The 19,265-nt window shown below is 37.7% G+C and overlaps 1 protein-coding gene across 1 annotated transcript in view; it reads right to left on the reverse strand.

Annotated features, from left to right (window-relative positions):
• Nucleotides 1-19,265, reverse strand: part of LOC128665888 (serine/threonine-protein kinase MRCK alpha) — a 420,939-nt gene that overhangs the window by 74,267 nt on the left and 327,407 nt on the right. Inside the window, exons 19-22 of the mRNA XM_053720136.1 lie at nt 11,851-11,999; nt 10,548-10,636; nt 10,381-10,430; nt 543-617 (exon numbers count right to left, since the gene is read on the reverse strand). Coding sequence (XP_053576111.1) covers nt 543-617; nt 10,381-10,430; nt 10,548-10,636; nt 11,851-11,999 — 363 coding nt within the window. The remainder of the gene's footprint in view (nt 1-542; nt 618-10,380; nt 10,431-10,547; nt 10,637-11,850; nt 12,000-19,265) is intronic.

Genomic DNA, 19,265 nt, shown 5'->3' on the forward strand with positions numbered 1-19,265 from the left:
TGATTGGCTAAAATGCAAGTGTGTCAAAAGAACTGAGATAAGGGGGCAGTCTGCAGAGGCTTAGATGCAAGGCAATCACAGAAGCAAAAAGTGTATTAATATAACAGTGTGGGTTATGCAAATCTGGGGAATGGGTAATAAAGAAATTAGACTGTCCCTTTCAAAATAAATGCACCCACACACATCGCAAAATTGACCTTTGTATCCCTTAAAGGGACATTTTAATGCAATACAATTTTCTGATTACACAAATGTTCTTTGGTATCTATGCCTTTAAGAGCAAAAAGGTGCAACACATCTCATGATTGGCTGCTATATTCGTATGCCCCTCGTGATTGGCTCACCAGCCATGTGCGGATTATGAGCATTCATGCCTTGTGTTCCTTTTACAGAACGTTGAACTCACAGTTACCAAGGCGCTTTAGTGAAGCAATAAAATAATCTAATGGATAAGAGTACGTTAATATTGTCTAACATGTTCCTATAAATAACACATACATATCAAAAGTAAATGGATTATTTTGGTGCATTGATATACTCACGTCTGTTCTTTCTCCACGCCTTAATATCACGTTGCTCTGTGTATGGTCGGAATTTTCTGTACTGGACAAATCTTTCTGAAAAATTGAAAATAATACATTTAACCCTTTGTTATTTACAGGGATATCCATGAACAATACATTTGGGCTCCTTGTACTAAGCAGTGAAAGCTGCTCCGAAGCCTTTACGGGGCGGTTCCGCATATGCGAGCCTGCTTCCCGCAATGTAAGAAGTAGCAGTCATTAGACTGCTGCTCCTTACACTCTATGCCACCAGGGCCGGGTGAACCGGGCAGTTGCCCGGGGCACCACCAGGGAGATACTGCGTCACATACATCTTTCTTTGAAAAAAATGTAGGCAACTGGCTGAACATAAAAAAAAAATGACACACACGATGAGTTGTTTCCCTGTTAGCTTGTCACACCTGATCACTTGCAAGTAATTTATAACCTGCATGTTGTGTCGCAAGGTCCTGTGAGTAGCGTTAGTAATTTGACTCCCATGCCAGAACATGACCATAGGATTTTAGTGCGGGGGTTTGGCTTTCAACACGGAGGGTATAACAGCCTTGTTTTCAGCTGTCCTCCCCCTTGCTTGGATAACGGCAGAATGGCAGGTAGTGTCAGTGCAGTCTTCACCCTGCTACTGCTTCAGATCTGAGTGATGTTTTCACGTATTTCCCCTACTACAGAAGTGCTGCTATCAGATTACCTAAGTTAATTTGCACTGTGCTCCCTTCTAAAATAAGTTATTAGAAAAACAGTGTCTCAGTTGTGTGTTCTATAGAGATTTGTAGTTATCTTTATTATGACGTTATGCTCTGTTAAAGGCAGGGACTGGCTGTTAATCAGTTGCCCTGTAAGAAACTGCTCAGATTACCATACTGCCCAACATTTCAAAATTCAAAAGAGGGACCCCCCCCCCGCAAAAATATTAAATGTGGTGGGTGGGGCTTAAAAAAAATCATAAGACCAAAGTAATATAAATAAAATTCTAAATAAAGTCATATATTTTATTACTCTTAGGCAGCAAATCAAACACAAGCTCAAACCACTGGTATAGCTATGTGAGCTCTGAATTTAATTAACCTTTGCAGAGACAGTGGTAAATATTTTTATCTTAATTGGACATTTAATAACAGATTCTTTAAAACTACTCTCAGCATTCCCCATTAATATTCTAGATTCTGGCCTTTGAAGTCAGCAAAAATGCACAGTAACACACTACATAGCATACACTTACACATCCACTACATACCATACACTTACACATGCACATACACACACTACATAGCATATACTTAAATATGCAGATACATACACTACATAGCATACACTTACATATGCAGATACATACACTACATAGCATACACTTACACATGCAGATACATACACTACATAGCATACACTTACACATGCAGATAAACACACACTACATAGCATACACTTACACATGCAGATACACACACACTACATAGCATACACTTACATATGCACACACACAACATACCATACACTTACATATACACACACACACTACATAGCATACACTTACACATGCAGATACATACACTACATAGCATACACTTACACATGCAGATAAACACACACTACATAGCATACACTTACACATGCAGATACATACACTACATAGCATACACTTACACATGCAGATACACACACACTACATAGCATACACTTACATATGCAGATACATACACTACATAGCATACACTTACACATGCAGATAAACACACACTACATAGCATACACTTACACATGCAGATACACACACACTACATAGCATACACTTACATATGCACACACACACAACATACCATACACTTACATATACACACACACACTACATAGCATACACTTACACATGCAGATACACACTACATAGCATACACTTACACATGCAGATACACACACACTACATAGTATACACTTACACATGGAGATACACACACACACTACATAGCATACACTTACATATGCACACACACACACAACATACCATACACTTACACATGCAGATACACACACACTACATAGCATATACTTGCACATGCAGATACACACACTACATAGCATACACTTACATATGCAGACACACACAGTACATATCATACACTTATACATGCAGATACGCACACACACTACATAGCATACATTTACACATACAGACACACACACTACATAGCTTACACTTATACATGCAGATATACACACACACACACACTACATAGTATACACATACACATGCAGATACACACACACTACATAGTATACACATACACATGCAGATACACACACACTACATAGCATACACTTACACATGCAGATACACACACACTACATAGTATACACATACACATGCAGATACACACACACTACATAGTATACACATACACATGCAGATACACACACTACATAGTATACACTTATACATGCAGATACACACACTTCATAGCTTACATTTATACATGCAGACACACACACTACATAGCATACACACACATACACACTAATAGATACAGATAGACAAACACACTACATCATATATGGGTATCTGTAACTCATTGTATGGGGTCCTGGGGTTGGCAAGCACATTAGCTGGCAGTCTGAGGCTGCCACTGTCCGTTACCCTGGTGTTAGCACTGCTCATTGTATATAACTGAAAGCATGCTAGTATTATCACCAGGGGTAGACATCACTACCAGGGGTTAGAGGTCATCATTACCTGAGATCAGAGGGTATACAGCCTTCCTACTCCTGCTTAACCCACACACCATTAATTTTCCACAAGGAATCTAACAGGTATATAACCCTGGGAGAGAAAAGCCAGCTGCTTCTGAGTATGGGCCCAATAGAATTTAAAAAAAAATAATAATATTATGGTAATTCCAGTGAAATGTCTTAAGTATATAAGATTTATATGCATTAAGTATGCCACTTGACATAATAAAACACATCATAAAATGTACCTTGACAAAAATAAATCTAATAGTGAAAATACATGTTGCAGTAATATAACAAAAGACATTTACAGTATGGTATACATAGCATTATGCAGTCAGTGAGATAAGTTACAGCCACAACATATATTGCTATACCTATCACACTTTAACATATCAACATTTATTTATTCATTTAAAATGTTATCAGCATCACAAATACATATTTGCTTTTGTTCATTATAGTACCATTTACATTATACTTTCTTTTGTGCAGAAACAGGAATAGGTACAGATGCAAGAAACGCAACAACAGCATATAAATGTGCTTTTAAAAATGCTACTAACCTAATCATGCTAATTTAATGCTGCTTGACCCCTCATGCCATGGATTAATATCACTGTTCACAGCACTACATCACTATGTCTGGCGATATTTTGTAGACCTTTGTATATGTATATATATGCGTATATATATATATATATATATATATATATATATATATATATATATAATACCGTCCAGTATACAGTTTTACCCTCCTTCAGTCATCCGCCTGGGTGCAGGAATACAATCAATATACCATGGAAACAAATGCACTCTCGGGTCTTTTTTTTAAAGGGACAGTCAACACTTACTTTAACATGTTTTTATATTGAAAATAACAAAACGGAGGTCCGCCTACACTATACCCCTCCTGCCTTGCCGCCTTGCTTCTGTCCTAATCAGCGGCGCTAACTACTCTAATACCCGGTATATATGGATGCCGGACTCCCCCCACCATTACGTAGCTGCCTTCTTCTTCAACTGATAAGCAAATCAGAATCCAGTCCTCGGACTGAAATTGCACGCGCTTGCAATTTCTGTCCGATGCCTGGATTCTGATTTGCTTATCAGTTGAAGAAGAAGGCAGCTACGTAATGGTGGGGGGAGTCCGGCATCCATATTTACTGGGTATTAGAGTAGTTAGTGCCGCTGATTAGGACAGAAGCAAGGCGGCAAGGCAGGAGGGGTATAGTGTAGGCGGACCTCCGTTTTGTTATTTTCAATATAAAAACATGTTAAAGTAAGTGTTGACTGTCCCTTTAAGTGGAGAAAAAAATCTCTGTTTAATGTAACGTTTTCAGGGAACTCATCCCCGTCATCAGCACAATTACAGTGTCACACATACAACCTTATATATACATATGTGGAATAACAAAATAGCAAATACCTGTGTTCACTCAGTGAAAATAGCGCCAAACACTCATGCTGGAACGCACTGTTTGCGTTCCAGAGTGTGCTAACCAGAAGTGTTACACTCTACAGAACTTTCGGTGTGTTTAATCAAAATTACAATGAAATAGACAAAATATGCTTTTACGATCCATTATTACAAAATATTTAAGCCTCTCTATAATGGCTTATCCTGTGCCAAATGTGTTTCACAAAAAGAAAGTTTAGCCGTCAGTTAGAGGGCATCTTATAATTAAACATTACGGTGATCGTGTGAATTGTGTATTAGAGGACTCTTACTCTACTAATGTGTTACCTCCACGCATATCGACTTGTCATCTAAAATCATCATGATAGTAGACATGGGGAACTTTAGTCATTGGTAATGTACAATAGCAGCGAAGCATAGCGCATTCCAGCTGATCAGCTGCATCCATGTACAGATATCAATACGTGAAGTAGTTCCGGCCCATGACAGTTACCATGACAACCGGTATAACAACTTGCCAAGCCGAGTGCGGCATTAAATAATGAAGGTACCACAGAGGCCATAAGCATAGAGTGACATGCTTTTAGATGACAAGTCGATATGCGTGGAGGTAACACATTAGTAGAGTAAGAGTCCTCTAATACACAATTCACACGATCACCGTAATGTTTAATTATAAGATGCCCTCTAACTGACGGCTAAACTTTCTTTTTGTGAAACACATTTGGCACAGGATAAGCCATTATAGAGAGGCTTAAATATTTTGTAATAATGGATCGTAAAAGCATATTTTGTCTATTTCATTGTAATTTTGATTAAACACACCGGAAGTTCTGTAGAGTGTAACACTTCCGGTTAGCACACTCTGGAACGCAAACAGTGCGTTCCAGCACGAGTGTTTGGCGCTATTTTCACTGAGTGAAGACAGGTATTTGCTATTTTGTTATTCCACATATGTGTATATAAGGTTGTATGTGTGACACTGTAATTGTGCTGATGACGGGGATGAGTTCCCTGAAAACGTTACATTAAACAGAGATTTTTTTCTCCACTTAAAAAAAAAGACCAGAGAGTGCATTTGTTTCCATGGTATATATATATATATATATATATAAATAAATAAAACATTGAGTGCCTATATATATATATATATATATATATATATATATATATATATATATATATAAACATTTAGTGGCCCTGCATGATTCAGATAGCGCATGTCTTTTTAAGACAATTTTAAATTCACTATTTTCAGATGTGCTTCATTCTCTTGGTATCCCTTATAGAAAAAGAATATGCACATATCCCACACTAGTGGGAGCTTGCTACTTATTGGTGCCTGCACACATTTGTCTCTTGTGATTGGCTAACTAGATGTGTTCAGCTTCCTGCCAGTAGTGCAATGCTGTTTCTTCAGGATAACAAGAGAATGAAGCATATTTGATAATAAAAGTACATTTGAAGGTTGTTTAAAATGGTATGTTCTATCTGAATCATGAATGAAAGTTTAGGGGTTTCCTGTCTGTTTAACCCCTTTATAGGACAGAGGGCTACAGTGGAATGTATAGCAATCCTTTGCAGTGCTCTGGTTGTTCTCTACTGTAACTGGATTAAAATATAGCACAAGCAGAAGCTGATGGGTTTAATCCGCACACCAATGATAGCTTAAACAAATGATATATTGTGGTTTAAGAAAACGTCTGATTTTCTTTATTTTATTTTAGCATTGAGACAAACAAGCTTGTGAATAAGTTATGTTTATTTGCTATTTGTAGCACAACATAGGGCCATTAGGCAGCTATAACTGCCACTATACCCTTTAATGATTCATTTTAACATATTTTATATATTTTTTTCCTTTTGTCTTGTTCTTTATGTTCTTTTGGAAGCTGAAGTTTCTATTTAAAAACTACGGTACATTTTGGAAGAGTTGAAAACTAAAAGTAATTTCCAGTGAAACATGGAAGGTTGGGAGGGAGATAAAATTTTAGGAGTGGGGGGCACAATTTGCAATCTCGCCCTGGGAGCCAAATTTTCTAGAAACGGCCCTGTACGCCACCTCTGAGGAGAAGAAAGCACTGAGCGCTCGCTCTGGGTGATTGACAGTCCCTTCTCTAATGTGATTGGTCGTGCAAAAGAAGGGGGCAGCCTTTACACACTCACTTGAGTGTGTAATGATACATAGGGGCAGCATATCCTGTTCATCCGCTGCCCGTAAGTAGCGAAGACGAGCGGACAACTTTATATATATAATGCAGCTTGCTCAAGCTAAACCCGAATTGTGGCAACTTTTTTTTCTGGCTGTAATTTTTACAGTATTTAGGCAGAACCGCTACTCAAGCTCACTAATATACCAGGCATTGGTCACTGTGGGACACAACCATATCTCAATATCACACAGGTATTTGAAATCTGGGATACGCTATATACGTTAAAAGGACATGAAACCCAAATTCTTTCTTTCTTGATTTAGATAGAGCTTACAATTTATTTATATTATCTAATCTATTTAAAGGGACACTGACTCTTTCATGATTCAGATAGAGCATGCAATTTTAAGCAACTTTCTAATTTACTCCTATTTTCATTTTTTATTCATTCCCTTGCTATCTTTATTTGAAAAGCAAGAATGTAAGTTTAGAATCCGGCCTATTTTTCGTTCACAACCTGGGTTGTGCTTGCTGATTGGTGGCTAAATGTATCCACCATTTAAAAGTGCTGTCCAGTGCTCTGAACCAAAAATTGTCTGGCTCCTAAAAGGGACACTAAACCCTAAAATTTTCTTTAATTATTCAGATAGAGAATACAAATTTAAACAACATTACAATTTACTTCTATTATTTATTTTGCTTTATTTTTTAAATATTCTAAGTTAAAGAAAAAGCAATGCACATGGGAAGCCAATCACCACAGGCTTCAAGGTGCAGGAACCAATCAGCAGCTACTGAGCCTATCTAGATATGCTTTTCAGCAAAGAATATCAAGATATAATAAAACACATTAGATAAAAGAAGTAAATTAAAAAGTTGTTTGAAAATGCATGATCTTTCAAAATCATGAAAGAAAAAATGTGGGTTTCATGTCCTTTTAACTTAGATGTCTTCTTTTTCAAATAAAGATAGCAAAAGAATGAAGAAAATTGATAATAGGAGTAAATTAAAAAGTTGCTTAAAATTGCTGCTCTATCTGAATTGTAAAAGAAAAAAAATTGGGTTTAATGTCCCTTTAATTCTCTTTGTATCCTTTCTTGAAAAGTATACCTAGGTAGTCTCAGAAGCTGCTGATTGGTGGCTGGACATATATACCTCTTATCATTGGGTTTCAGTTAGCTCCCAGTAGTGCATTGTTGCTCCTTCAACAAAGGATACCAAGAAAATGAAGCAAATTAGATGATAGAAGTAAATTAGAAAGTTGTTTAAAATGGTATGTTCTATCTAAATAATTAAATATTTTTTTGGGGGTTTCATGTCCCTTTAATGCAGTCATTACCCCAATTATAAAAGCCTACTGGTATAGACTTCAATTAAACACACTTGAAAATAATATATTAGGTTTAGTTTACAATGAACATTTATGTTTCAGACAGAGCAAGCAATGTTTTTATACACTTTCTAATTTACTTCCAAGAGCAAATTGTGCACAGTGTTTATATGCACACTTTCTGATTTGCCAGCACCTACTGAGAAGAGTTTACAGTATTATAAGTATATGAGTCTGTGATTGGCTGATGGCTGTCACATGATACAAGGGATAGGGGAATGAAAGGAATATTTTACATTTGTCAGAAAAAACAAATCTACTGACAAATTAGTTGTCATAACTGCAGTGTTTTGTATTAACCACTTGTTGATTATGCAATTCTACAATATTTTTTAGTCCTTTCATCTATGTGTTAGTGTAGTGTGTGAGATTTGTGTTTAACCTCTCTGCATGAATTTAAACACATAATACAAATAAAGCGCCATTCTAGTGAAAAAAAAAAATTGTTCAGAGCGAATACATTACATAGTAACATAGTGGCATAGTAGCATAGTAGATGAGGTTGAAAAAAAGACAGAAATCCATTGCATTCAACCTATACAAATCTTAAAATACTTACAATAAAAGCCCCAGTTGATCTTAAATTAATCCTGTTAGAAAGCCGAACCATTTAACCCAAGAAATTATATCCCTGAAATCTGTTTCTAGCCATAAATGTATCTAAACCATTTTTAAATGTATCTATGGTGTTGGCATTTACTGCCTTCTTTGGTAATGAGTTCCACAATTTTATTGCTCTTACAGTGAACAAAATATTTACGTTGCAGGAGATTAAAGGGACACTGAACCAAAACTTTTTCTTTTGTTATTCAGATAGAGCATGCAATTTTAAGCAACTTTCTAATTTACTCCTATTATCGAATTTTCTTCATTCTCTTGGTATCTTTATTTGAAAAGCAAGAATGTAAGTTTAGATGCCAGCCCATTTTTGTTGAACAACCTAGGTTGTTCTTGCTGATTGGTGGATTCATTTAACCGACCAATAAACAAGTGCTGTCCAGGGTCTGGACCAAAAAATAGCTTAGATGCCTACTTTTTCAAATAAAGATAGCAAGAGAACGAAGAAAAATTGATAATAGGAGTAAATTAGAAAGTTGCTTAAAAGTGCATGCTCTATCTGAATCGGACAAGAAAAAAATTGGGTTCAGTGTCCCATTAAATCTCATTTCCTCCAGCCTTAAATTGTGACCTAATAATATTATAAACGCAAGTCATTCAGCAAAAAGTATGCACATGCGTGAATAGAGAGAGAGAGAGATACATAGATGATATATTTGATAGATTATATATTTGATAGATATAGATGTATTTGATAGGTAGATGATATATTGATAGATATATTATATATTTGAGAGAGAGAGATACATAGATGATATATTTGATAGATAGATGATGTATTTGATAAGTAGATAGAGATAGATGTATTTGATAGGTAGATGATATATTGATAGATATATGATATATTTGATAGACAGACAGAGAGAGAGAGAGGGAGAGAGAGGGGGGGATACATAGATATATGATATATTTGATAGATAGATATATTTGATAGGTAGATGATATATTGATAGATATATTATATATTAGAGAGAGAGAGAGGGGGGGGATACATAGATGATATATTTGATAGACATATGATATATTTGATAGACATATGATATATTTGATAGACATATGATATATTTGATAGACATATGATATATTTGATAGATAGATGAATTTGATAGATAGATAGATAGATAGATAGATGAATTTGATAGGTAGATGATATATTGATATATATATTATATATTAGAGAGAGAGAGAGAGGGGGGGGATACATAGATGATATATTTGATAGACATATGATATATTTGATAGATAGATGAATTTGATAGATAGATAGATAGATAGATAGATAGATAGATAGATAGATAGATGAATTTGATAGGTAGATGATATATTGATAGATATATTATATATTAGAGAGAGAGAGAGAGGGGGGGGATACATAGATGATATATTTGATAGACATATGATATATTTGATAGATAGATGAATTTGATAGATAGATGATATATAGATAGATATATAGATAGATAGATAGATAGATAGATACAAATGTCATTTAGTTAGAATTCTGTATGGTCTTACCTCAGAACGGAACGAGAGAAAAGGAATCAGAGATCTCTGTGGCTTGGTCTCTGTAAACAAACAGAATTAACTGAATATTTCATAAAGAAATACAGAACCAAATGCCAACAACTTGTTTTAAAAATATATTCCTTTCTTAGTGTAATATGGTAACAAATCTTAAATACCAGTTGACGCTTTTGATTTTGCTTCCTCGTGACATTTCTCCAGCTCCGCTCGCAGCTTTCGATTTTCCTCCTCAGCCTCCTGCATTTTCCTAAAAAAACAGAAATTCAGAGAGTAATTCAATTTACAGGAATATCCCAGAACAGTTTTCTCACACATATATATATATATGTACACTATATAGCATTTACAACACCTGGAGAAAAAGGGCAGACATGTATGCATACAAATGTAGTAACTTTACAAAATGCAAACACATGGAAAAGCCCACTATAGTAAAACCTCAACATTTTCATGCATTACATACCTTTGATCTGAGTATATCTAGAGCAGTGTTTTTCAACCAGTGTGCCGTGAGAGACCCTCAGGTGTGGCGCGGCAGACTGACAACAGTGCGGGGGTGTCCCTCTTTCAAATTTTGAAATATTGGTAGGTATGTGACAGGCTCATCAGGCATCATTTACATCCATGACATTGACATTCATTCACAGACAATCATTATGATTGTTTGTGAATGAATGTCAATATGTCATGTATAGTTTGTAGGAGGCATGGCATGACAGCACAGTACAGTGTGTGTGTGTGTGTGTGTGTGTGTGTGTGTGTATATATATATATATATATATATATATATATATATATATATATATATATACTGTATATATATCCTGTATTACTCTACAATGTGTGATTTTGTAAAATTTTGGGATGGTGGTGTGCCACAGGATTTTTAATGTAAAAAAGTGTGCCACGGCAAAAAAAAGGTTGCAAATCACTGAGAGAGAGTAATGGCTTGAACCAAGAACATTGATTTTATTAATATATTGCCATAAACATTTGCTGGCTCTACCTTGCAATACTGATAAGCAACAATGTCTTATTAACCTATAAACTGATCAACTATATAAATAAAAAAAGATATGATCGAATTTGCACTGTACTAGTCTTAATTCAAATCTGGAAAAAAAACATGAATGTCTTTGTCTTTCTAGGGTTTAAAGTGAATGTAAAGTTTCATGAATGAGTGCCGGGTTTTTAAAAATCCTATTAAATACCGGGGCACTTTTATTCATTAAACTTTACATTGCAGCGGGGGGTTTTTTAATCGCCGGTCCGGGTTTGCTAATGAAAGGTTAACTATTTTAAAAAATCAAACAAAAAACTCCCAGGCGGAACTGATAGATGCCTTAGCGGTGCACTATTTGTTGTGTATTCCTTAGGACTAAGGTAACAGAGAAAGATAGAAGAGAAACAAACATATTTAAATACGCAGAGATGTTTAAAGACTTTATGCCAAGTTCTTACCTCTCGGCGTCATGACTTTCCGACTTAAATCTGTTAAGTTCCTCCTGAAGGCTCTGCTTGGCCCTTATCTCTGCCTCTAGCGCAGACTGCAACTCTAATCGCGCCGACGCTTCCAACTTCTGCAGCCTACGGGCTTTCCATTGGCTGTCCTGGAGAGGAGCACGGACAGACACCAAATGAGAGAAACGAAGAGAGATGGCTAAGGTTGCTTCTCTGACTGGTCTAGAATTGGTTCTACTGCAAGAAACGTTCACTATCTTGACTTCCTAAGTTTAATTTAAAGGGATATGAAAAGCAAAATTTCTCTTTCATGATTCAGACAGAGCATGCAAATTAACAAAACTTTCATTTCATTTTATTATCTAATTTGCTTTATTCTCTTGGTATCCTTTGTTGAAAAATATGCCTAGGTAGATTCTGGAGCTGGGAGATGGCTGCCGATTGGTGGCAGCACATATATCCCTCTTGGCTCATTGGCTGTGCTCATTTAGTTTCCAGTAGTGCATTGCTGCTCCTTCAACAAAGGATAATAACAGAATGAAGCAAATTTAATCATATAAATAAATTGGAAAGTTGTTTAAAATTGAACATTCTAACCAAATCATGAAAGAAATTTTTTGGGTCTCATGTCCCATTAACCCCTTTAATTTCAGAGTAAAACTTATCCTAAAGTGCAGGAATTTTTTTAGCATTTTTTTATATCACTCTGATTAAACAGAAATAGATAGAAATAAAAAAAATGTCATTTACCTATGAAAACTATATACAGTATATATATATATATATATATATATATATATATATATATATATATATATATATATATATATATATATATATATAAAAAGAAGACAACCCAAGGTATTGATCTAGGCCTATTTTGGTATATTTAAGACCGCTATTTGAATGCCAGATATAATCATATAAAAACACACAATTTATGCTTACCTGATAAATTTATTTCTCTTTTGGTGTATCCAGTCCACAGATCATCCATTACTTGTGGGATATTCTCATTCCCAACAGGAAGTTGCAAGAGGACACCCACAGCAGAGCTGCTATATAGCTCCTCCCCTAACTGCCATATCCAGTCATTCGACCGAAAACACGCTGAGAAAGGAGAAACCATAGGGTGCAGTGGTGACTGTAGTTTAAATGAAAAAATTACTTGCCTTAAAATGACAGGGCGGGCCGTGGACTGTATACACCACAAGAGAAATAAATTTATCAGGTAAGCATAAATTGTGTTTTCTCTTGTAAGGTGTATCCAGTCCACGGATCATCCATTACTTGTGGGATACCAATACCAAAGCTAAAGTACACGGATGAAGGGAGGGACAAGGCAGGTATTTAAACGAAAGGTACCACTGCCTGTAAAACCTTTCTCCCAAAAATAACTTCCGAAGAAGCAAAGGTGTCAAATTTCTAGAAATTGGAAAAAGTATGAAGCGAAGACCTCGTCGCCTTGCAAATCTATTCAACAGAAGCCTGATTTTTAAAGGCCCAAGTGGAAGCCACAGCTCTAGTAGAACGAGCTGTAATCCTTTCAGGAGGCTGCTGTCCAGCAGTCTCATAGGCTAAGCGGATTATGCTTCTTAGTCAAAAAGAAAGAGAGGTTGCCGAAGCCTTTTGACCTCTCCTCTGTCCAGAGTAGACAACAAACAAAGCAGATGTTTGACGATATTTTAAGTAGCTTGTAAGTAAAACTTTAAAGCACGAACCACATCTAGATTATGTAATAGACGTTCCATCTCTGAAGCAGGATTAGGACACAAAGATGGAACAACAATCTCTTGATTGATATTCTTGTTAGATACCACCTTAGGTAAAAACCCAGGTTTGGTACACAGGACTACCTTATCCGAATGGAAGATCAGATAAGGAGAATCATATTGTAAAGCAGATAACTCGGAGACTCTACGAGCCGAGGAAATAGCTACCAAAAAAGAACTTTCCAAGATAAAAGTTTGATATCTATGGAATGAAAAGGTTCAAACGGAACTCCTTGAAGAACCTTAAGAACCAGATTTAAGCTCCATGGCGGAGCAACAGGTTTAAACACAGGCTTGATTCTAACCAAAGCCTGACAAAATGCCTGAACGTCTGGAACATCTGCCAGACGCTTGTGCAAAAGAATAGACAGAGTAGAAATCTGTCCTTTTAAGGAATTAGCTGACAATCCTTTTCCCAAACCATCTTGGAGAAAAGATAATATCCTGGGAATCCTGACCTTACTCCATGAGTAACCCTTGGATTCACACCAATAAAGATATTTACGCCATATCTTATGTTAAATTTTCCTAGTGACAGGCTTTCGTGCCTGTATTAAGGTATCAATGACTGACTCGGAGAAGCCATGCTTTGATAAAATCAAGCGTTCAATCTCCAGGCAGTCCGTCTCAGAGAAATTAGATTTAGATGGTTGAAAGGACCGAGGTAGAGGGTCCTGTCTCAGAGGCAGAGTCCATGGTGGAAAGGATGACATGTTCACCAGATCTGCATACCAGGTCCTGCGTGGCCGCGCAGGCTCTATCAAAATCACTGATGCACTCTCCTGCATGATCTTGGCAATCAGTCGAGGGAGCAGAGGAAACGGTGGAAGCTTGGCGTTCTGGCGAGATGCCATGAGATCCAGTTCTGGTTTGTCCCAATGATGAATCAATTGTGCAAACGCCTCCGGATGGAGTTCCCACTCACCCGGATGAAAAGTCTGACGACTTAGAAAATCCGCCTCCCAGTTCTCTACACCTGGGATATGGATAGCTGAAAGGAGGCAAGAGTGAGTCTCTGCCCAGCAAATTATATGGAGACTTCTAACATCGCTAGGGAACTTCTGTTCCCCCTTGATGGTTGATGTAAGCCACAGTCGTGATGTTGTCCGACTGAAATCTGATGTACCTCAGAGTTGCTAACTGAGGCCAAGCCTGAAGAGCAATGAATATCGCTCTCAGTTCCAGAATATTTATTAGAAGGAGTGTCTCCTCCTGAGTCCACGATCCCTGAGCCTTCAGGGAGTTCCAGACTGCACACCAACCTAGAAGGCTGGCATCTGTTGTTACAATTGTCCAATCTAGCCTGCGAAAGGTCATACCTTTGGACAGATGGACCCGAGATAGCCACCAGAGAAGAGAATCTCTGGTCTCTTGATCCAGATTTAGCAGAGGGGACAAATTCACGGAATGGAATGAAGAACACGGCAGGAATTTAGAAGCTTTGACAACCTGGACTCTGTCAGGTAAATTTTCATTTCTACAGAATCTATCAGAGTCCCTAGGAAGGAAACTCTTGTGATTGGGGATAGAGAACTCTTTTCCTTATTCACTTTCCACCCATGCGATCTCAGAAATGCCAGTACTATGTCCGTATGAGACTTGGCAATTTGGAAGTTTGACGCCTGTATCAGGATGTCATCTAAATAAGGGGCCACTGTTATGCCCCGCGGCCTTAGGACCTCCAGAAGCAACCCCAGAACCTTCATAAAGATTCTTGGGGCTGTAGCTAATCCAAAGGGAAGAGCTACAAACTGGTAATTCCTGTCTAGAAAGGCAAACCTGAGAAACCGATGATGATCTTTGTGTATCGGAATGTGAAGATAAGCATCCTTCAAATCCACTGTAGTCATATATTGACCCTCCTGGATCATAGGTAGGATGGTACGAATAGTTTCCATCTTGAATGATGGAATTCTGAGGAATTTGTTTAAGATCTTTAGATCCAAAATTGGTCTGAAGGTTCCCTCTTTTTTGGGAACCACAAACAGATTTGAGTAAAAACTCTGTCCCTGTTCCACTAGGAGGTCTCGTACACAGTGTAAGAATGCCTCTCTCTTTATCTGGTTTGCAGATAATTGTGAAAGGGGAAATCTCCCCTTTTTGGGGGGGAAGCTTTGAAGTCCAAAAGATATCTCTAATTTCCAATGCCCAGGGATCCTGGGCATCTCTTGCCCACGCCTGGGCGAAGAGTGAAAGTCTGCCCCCTACAAGATCCGTTACCGGATAGGGGGCCGTTCCTTCATGCTGTCTTAGAGGCAGCAGCAGGCTTTTTGGCCTGCTTACCTTTGTTCCAGGTCTGGTTTGGTCTCCAGACCGTCTTGGACTGAGCAAAAGTTCCCTCTTGTTTTGCATTAGGGGAAGTTGATGCCGCACCTGCCTTGAAGTTTCGAAAGCCACGAAAATTAGACTGTTTGGCCCTTGATTTGGATCTGTCCTGAGGAAGGGCATGACCTTTTCCTCCAGTGATATCAGCAATAATCTCCTTCAAACCAGGCCCGAATAGGGTCTGCCCCTTGAAGGGAATGTTAAGTAGCTTATATTTTGAAGTCACGTCAGCTGACCATGATTTAAGCCATAGCGCCCTGCGCGCCTGTATAGCAAAACCAGAATTCTTAGCCGTTAGTTTAGTCAAATGAACAATGGCATCAGAAACAAAGGAATTGGCTAGCTTAAGTGCTCTAAGCTTGTCAAGTATGTTCATCCAATGGAGTCGCTACCTGTAAAGCCTCTTCCAGAGACTCAAACCAGAACGCTGCAGCAGCAGTGACAGGAGCAATGCATGCAAGGGGCTGTAGGATAAAACCTTATTGAATAAACATTTTCTTAAGGTAACCTTCTAATTTCTTATCCATTGGAAAAAAAGCACAACTGTCCTCAACAGGGATAGTAGTACGCTTTGCTAGAGTAGAAACTGCTCCCTCCACCTTAGGAACTGTCTGCCATAAGTCCTGTGTGGTGGCGTCTATTGGAAACATTTTTCTAAAAATAGGAGGGGAAGAGAACGGCACACCTGGTCTATCCCATTCCTTATTAATAATTTCTGTAAAACTTTTTAGGTATTGGAAAAACATCAGTACACACCAGCACTGCATAGTATTTATCCAGTCTACACAATTTCTCTGGCACTGCAATTGTATCACAGTCATTCAGAGCAGCTAAAACCTCCCTGAGCAACACGCGGAGGTTCTCAAGCTTAAATTTTAAATTTAGAAATATCAGAATCAGGTTGAATCATCTTCCCTGTGTCAGAAATATCACCCACAGACTGAAGCTCCCCTTCCTCAGCTTCTGCATATCATGGTTCTTAAAGCGTCTGTATGCTCTGTATTAGGTCTAACCCCAGAGCTATCTCGCTTTCCTTTAAATTCAGGTAGTCTGGCTAATACCGCTGACAGTGTATTATCCATGACCGCCGCCATATCTTGTAAAGTAAACGCTATGGGCGCCCTTGATGTACTTGGCGCAATTTGAGCGCGAGTCCCTTAAGCGGGAGTCAAAGGGTCTGACACGTGGGGAGAGTTAGTCGGCATAACTTCCCCCTCGTCAGAATCCTCTGGTGATAAATTTTTTTAAAGACAAAAAATGATCTTTATTGCTTAAAGTGAAATCAGTACATTTGGTACACATTCTAAGATGGGGTTCCACCATGGCTTTTAAACATAATGAACAAGTAGTTTCCTCTATGTCAGACATGTTTGTAAAGACTAGCAATGAGACTAGCAAGCTTGGAAAACACTTTAAATCAAGTTAACAAGCAAATATAAAAAACGTTACTGTGTCTTTAAGAGAAACAAATTTTGTCAAAATTTGAAAAACAGTGAAAAAAGGCAAAACAAAATTTTTACATTTTATGTAATAAGTTAACAGAGCATTGCACCCACTTGCAAATGGATGATTAACCCCTAAATGCAAAAAACGGATCGAAAAAACGAAATAGACGTTTTTTAACAGTCACAACAAACTGCCACAGCTGTGCTGTGGCCTTACCTTCCCCATAAACGATTTTGGAAGCCTTTTCAGCCCTTTAAAGATGTCCCATAGTATTCAGGGGACTTCTGAGGGAAGCTGGATGTCTCAGTTTGTAATTTTAACTGCGCAAAGAAGCGCTAAAATAGGCCCCTCCCACTCATACAACAACAGTGGAAAGCCTCAGGAAACTGTTTCTAGGCAAAATTTAAGCCCGCCATGTGGAAAAAAACTAGGCCCCAATAAAGTTTTATCACCAAAGCATATATAAAAACGATTAAACATGCCAACAAACGTTTTATATTGCAAATTTATAAGAATATATATCTCTGATAGTAAGCCTGATACTAGTCGCTATTAAATCACTGTATTTAGGCTTAACATTAATCCGTTATCAGCAGCATTTTCTAGCAATTCCATCCCTAGAAAAACGTATAACTGCACATACCTTATAGCAGGATAACCTGCACGCCATTCTCCCTCTGAAGTTACCTCACTCCTCAGACATATGTGAGAACAGCAGTGGATCTTAGTTACAAGCTGTTAAGATCATAGAAAACGCAGGCAGATTCTTCTTCTAAATACTGCCCGAGATAAAATAGTACAACTCCGGTACCATTTAAAAACAACAAACTTTTGATTCAAGATAAAAAAACTAACTATATTACACCACTCTTTCTTACTACCTCCATACGTGTTGAGAGTTGCAAGAGAATGACTGGATATGGCAGTTAGGGGAGGAGCTATATAGCAGCTCTGCTGTGGGTGTCCTCTTGCAACTTCCTGTTGGGAATGAGAATATCCCACAAGTAGTGGATGATCCGTGGACTGGATACACCTTACAAGAGAAAATATTGTTAACTTTTTTGCAAACTTTGGGTTTCTCACAGAAATTATTTACACAAAACTACTGCAGTCATATGACAAATGGTTATACAAGCTTCTCTGTGATCCCCTTTGTTCAGAAATTGCAGACATATATGGCTTTGCCAGTGCTTTTTGGCAATTAGAAGGCTGCTAATTGCAGCTGCGTACCTTATGTGAAATTTCTGGCAGTAAGGGGGATAATCAATTAGCTTGTAAGGTTCATTACCCTCCCACCTGACACCTCCCACTTCCTGATCCCTCCCAAACAGCTCTCTTCCCACTCTCACCCCCACTGGTAACCACCATCTAAGGTACTGGCAGTATGCAGTTTAGGGATTTTATTTATTTGTTTCCTTTTTTTTTATTCTTTTGTTCTCAGTGTAGTGATCCCTCCCTAACCCTACCACTTCCCTGACCCCCTCCAACAAATATAACCCTTCCCCCTCCTTGGGTAGTGTCAGCTGCCTCTCAGTTTTTTTTTATTTTATTTTTTAAAATGTATTTATAGTTTCAATTTTTTTTGTAGTTTACTGCCCCCTACCTCCCCCTTCTTTTCCCCCTTCAAGCGATTATTAGTAAGGATGCCGCCCTTCCAATTCCCCTTTTCCATAGTGTAGCATGTTTCCATCCCTCCCTCTCCTTTCAAAACTTTTTCTGTAACGTAGTGTGTTTTTGTAACAATGTTTAGTTTTGCTTATTTTTAAATAACATTGTGCTGATTTTCAGATTTCTAACCAAGCCCCAACGTTTTAAATGTATACTGATACTGTAATGTATACAGACTTCAGGTTGCATAAATAAAAAGGGAGA

The sequence above is a fragment of the Bombina bombina genome, chromosome 7 (assembly GCF_027579735.1).
Source record: "Bombina bombina isolate aBomBom1 chromosome 7, aBomBom1.pri, whole genome shotgun sequence".
Classification (NCBI taxonomy): Eukaryota; Metazoa; Chordata; class Amphibia; order Anura; family Bombinatoridae; genus Bombina; species Bombina bombina.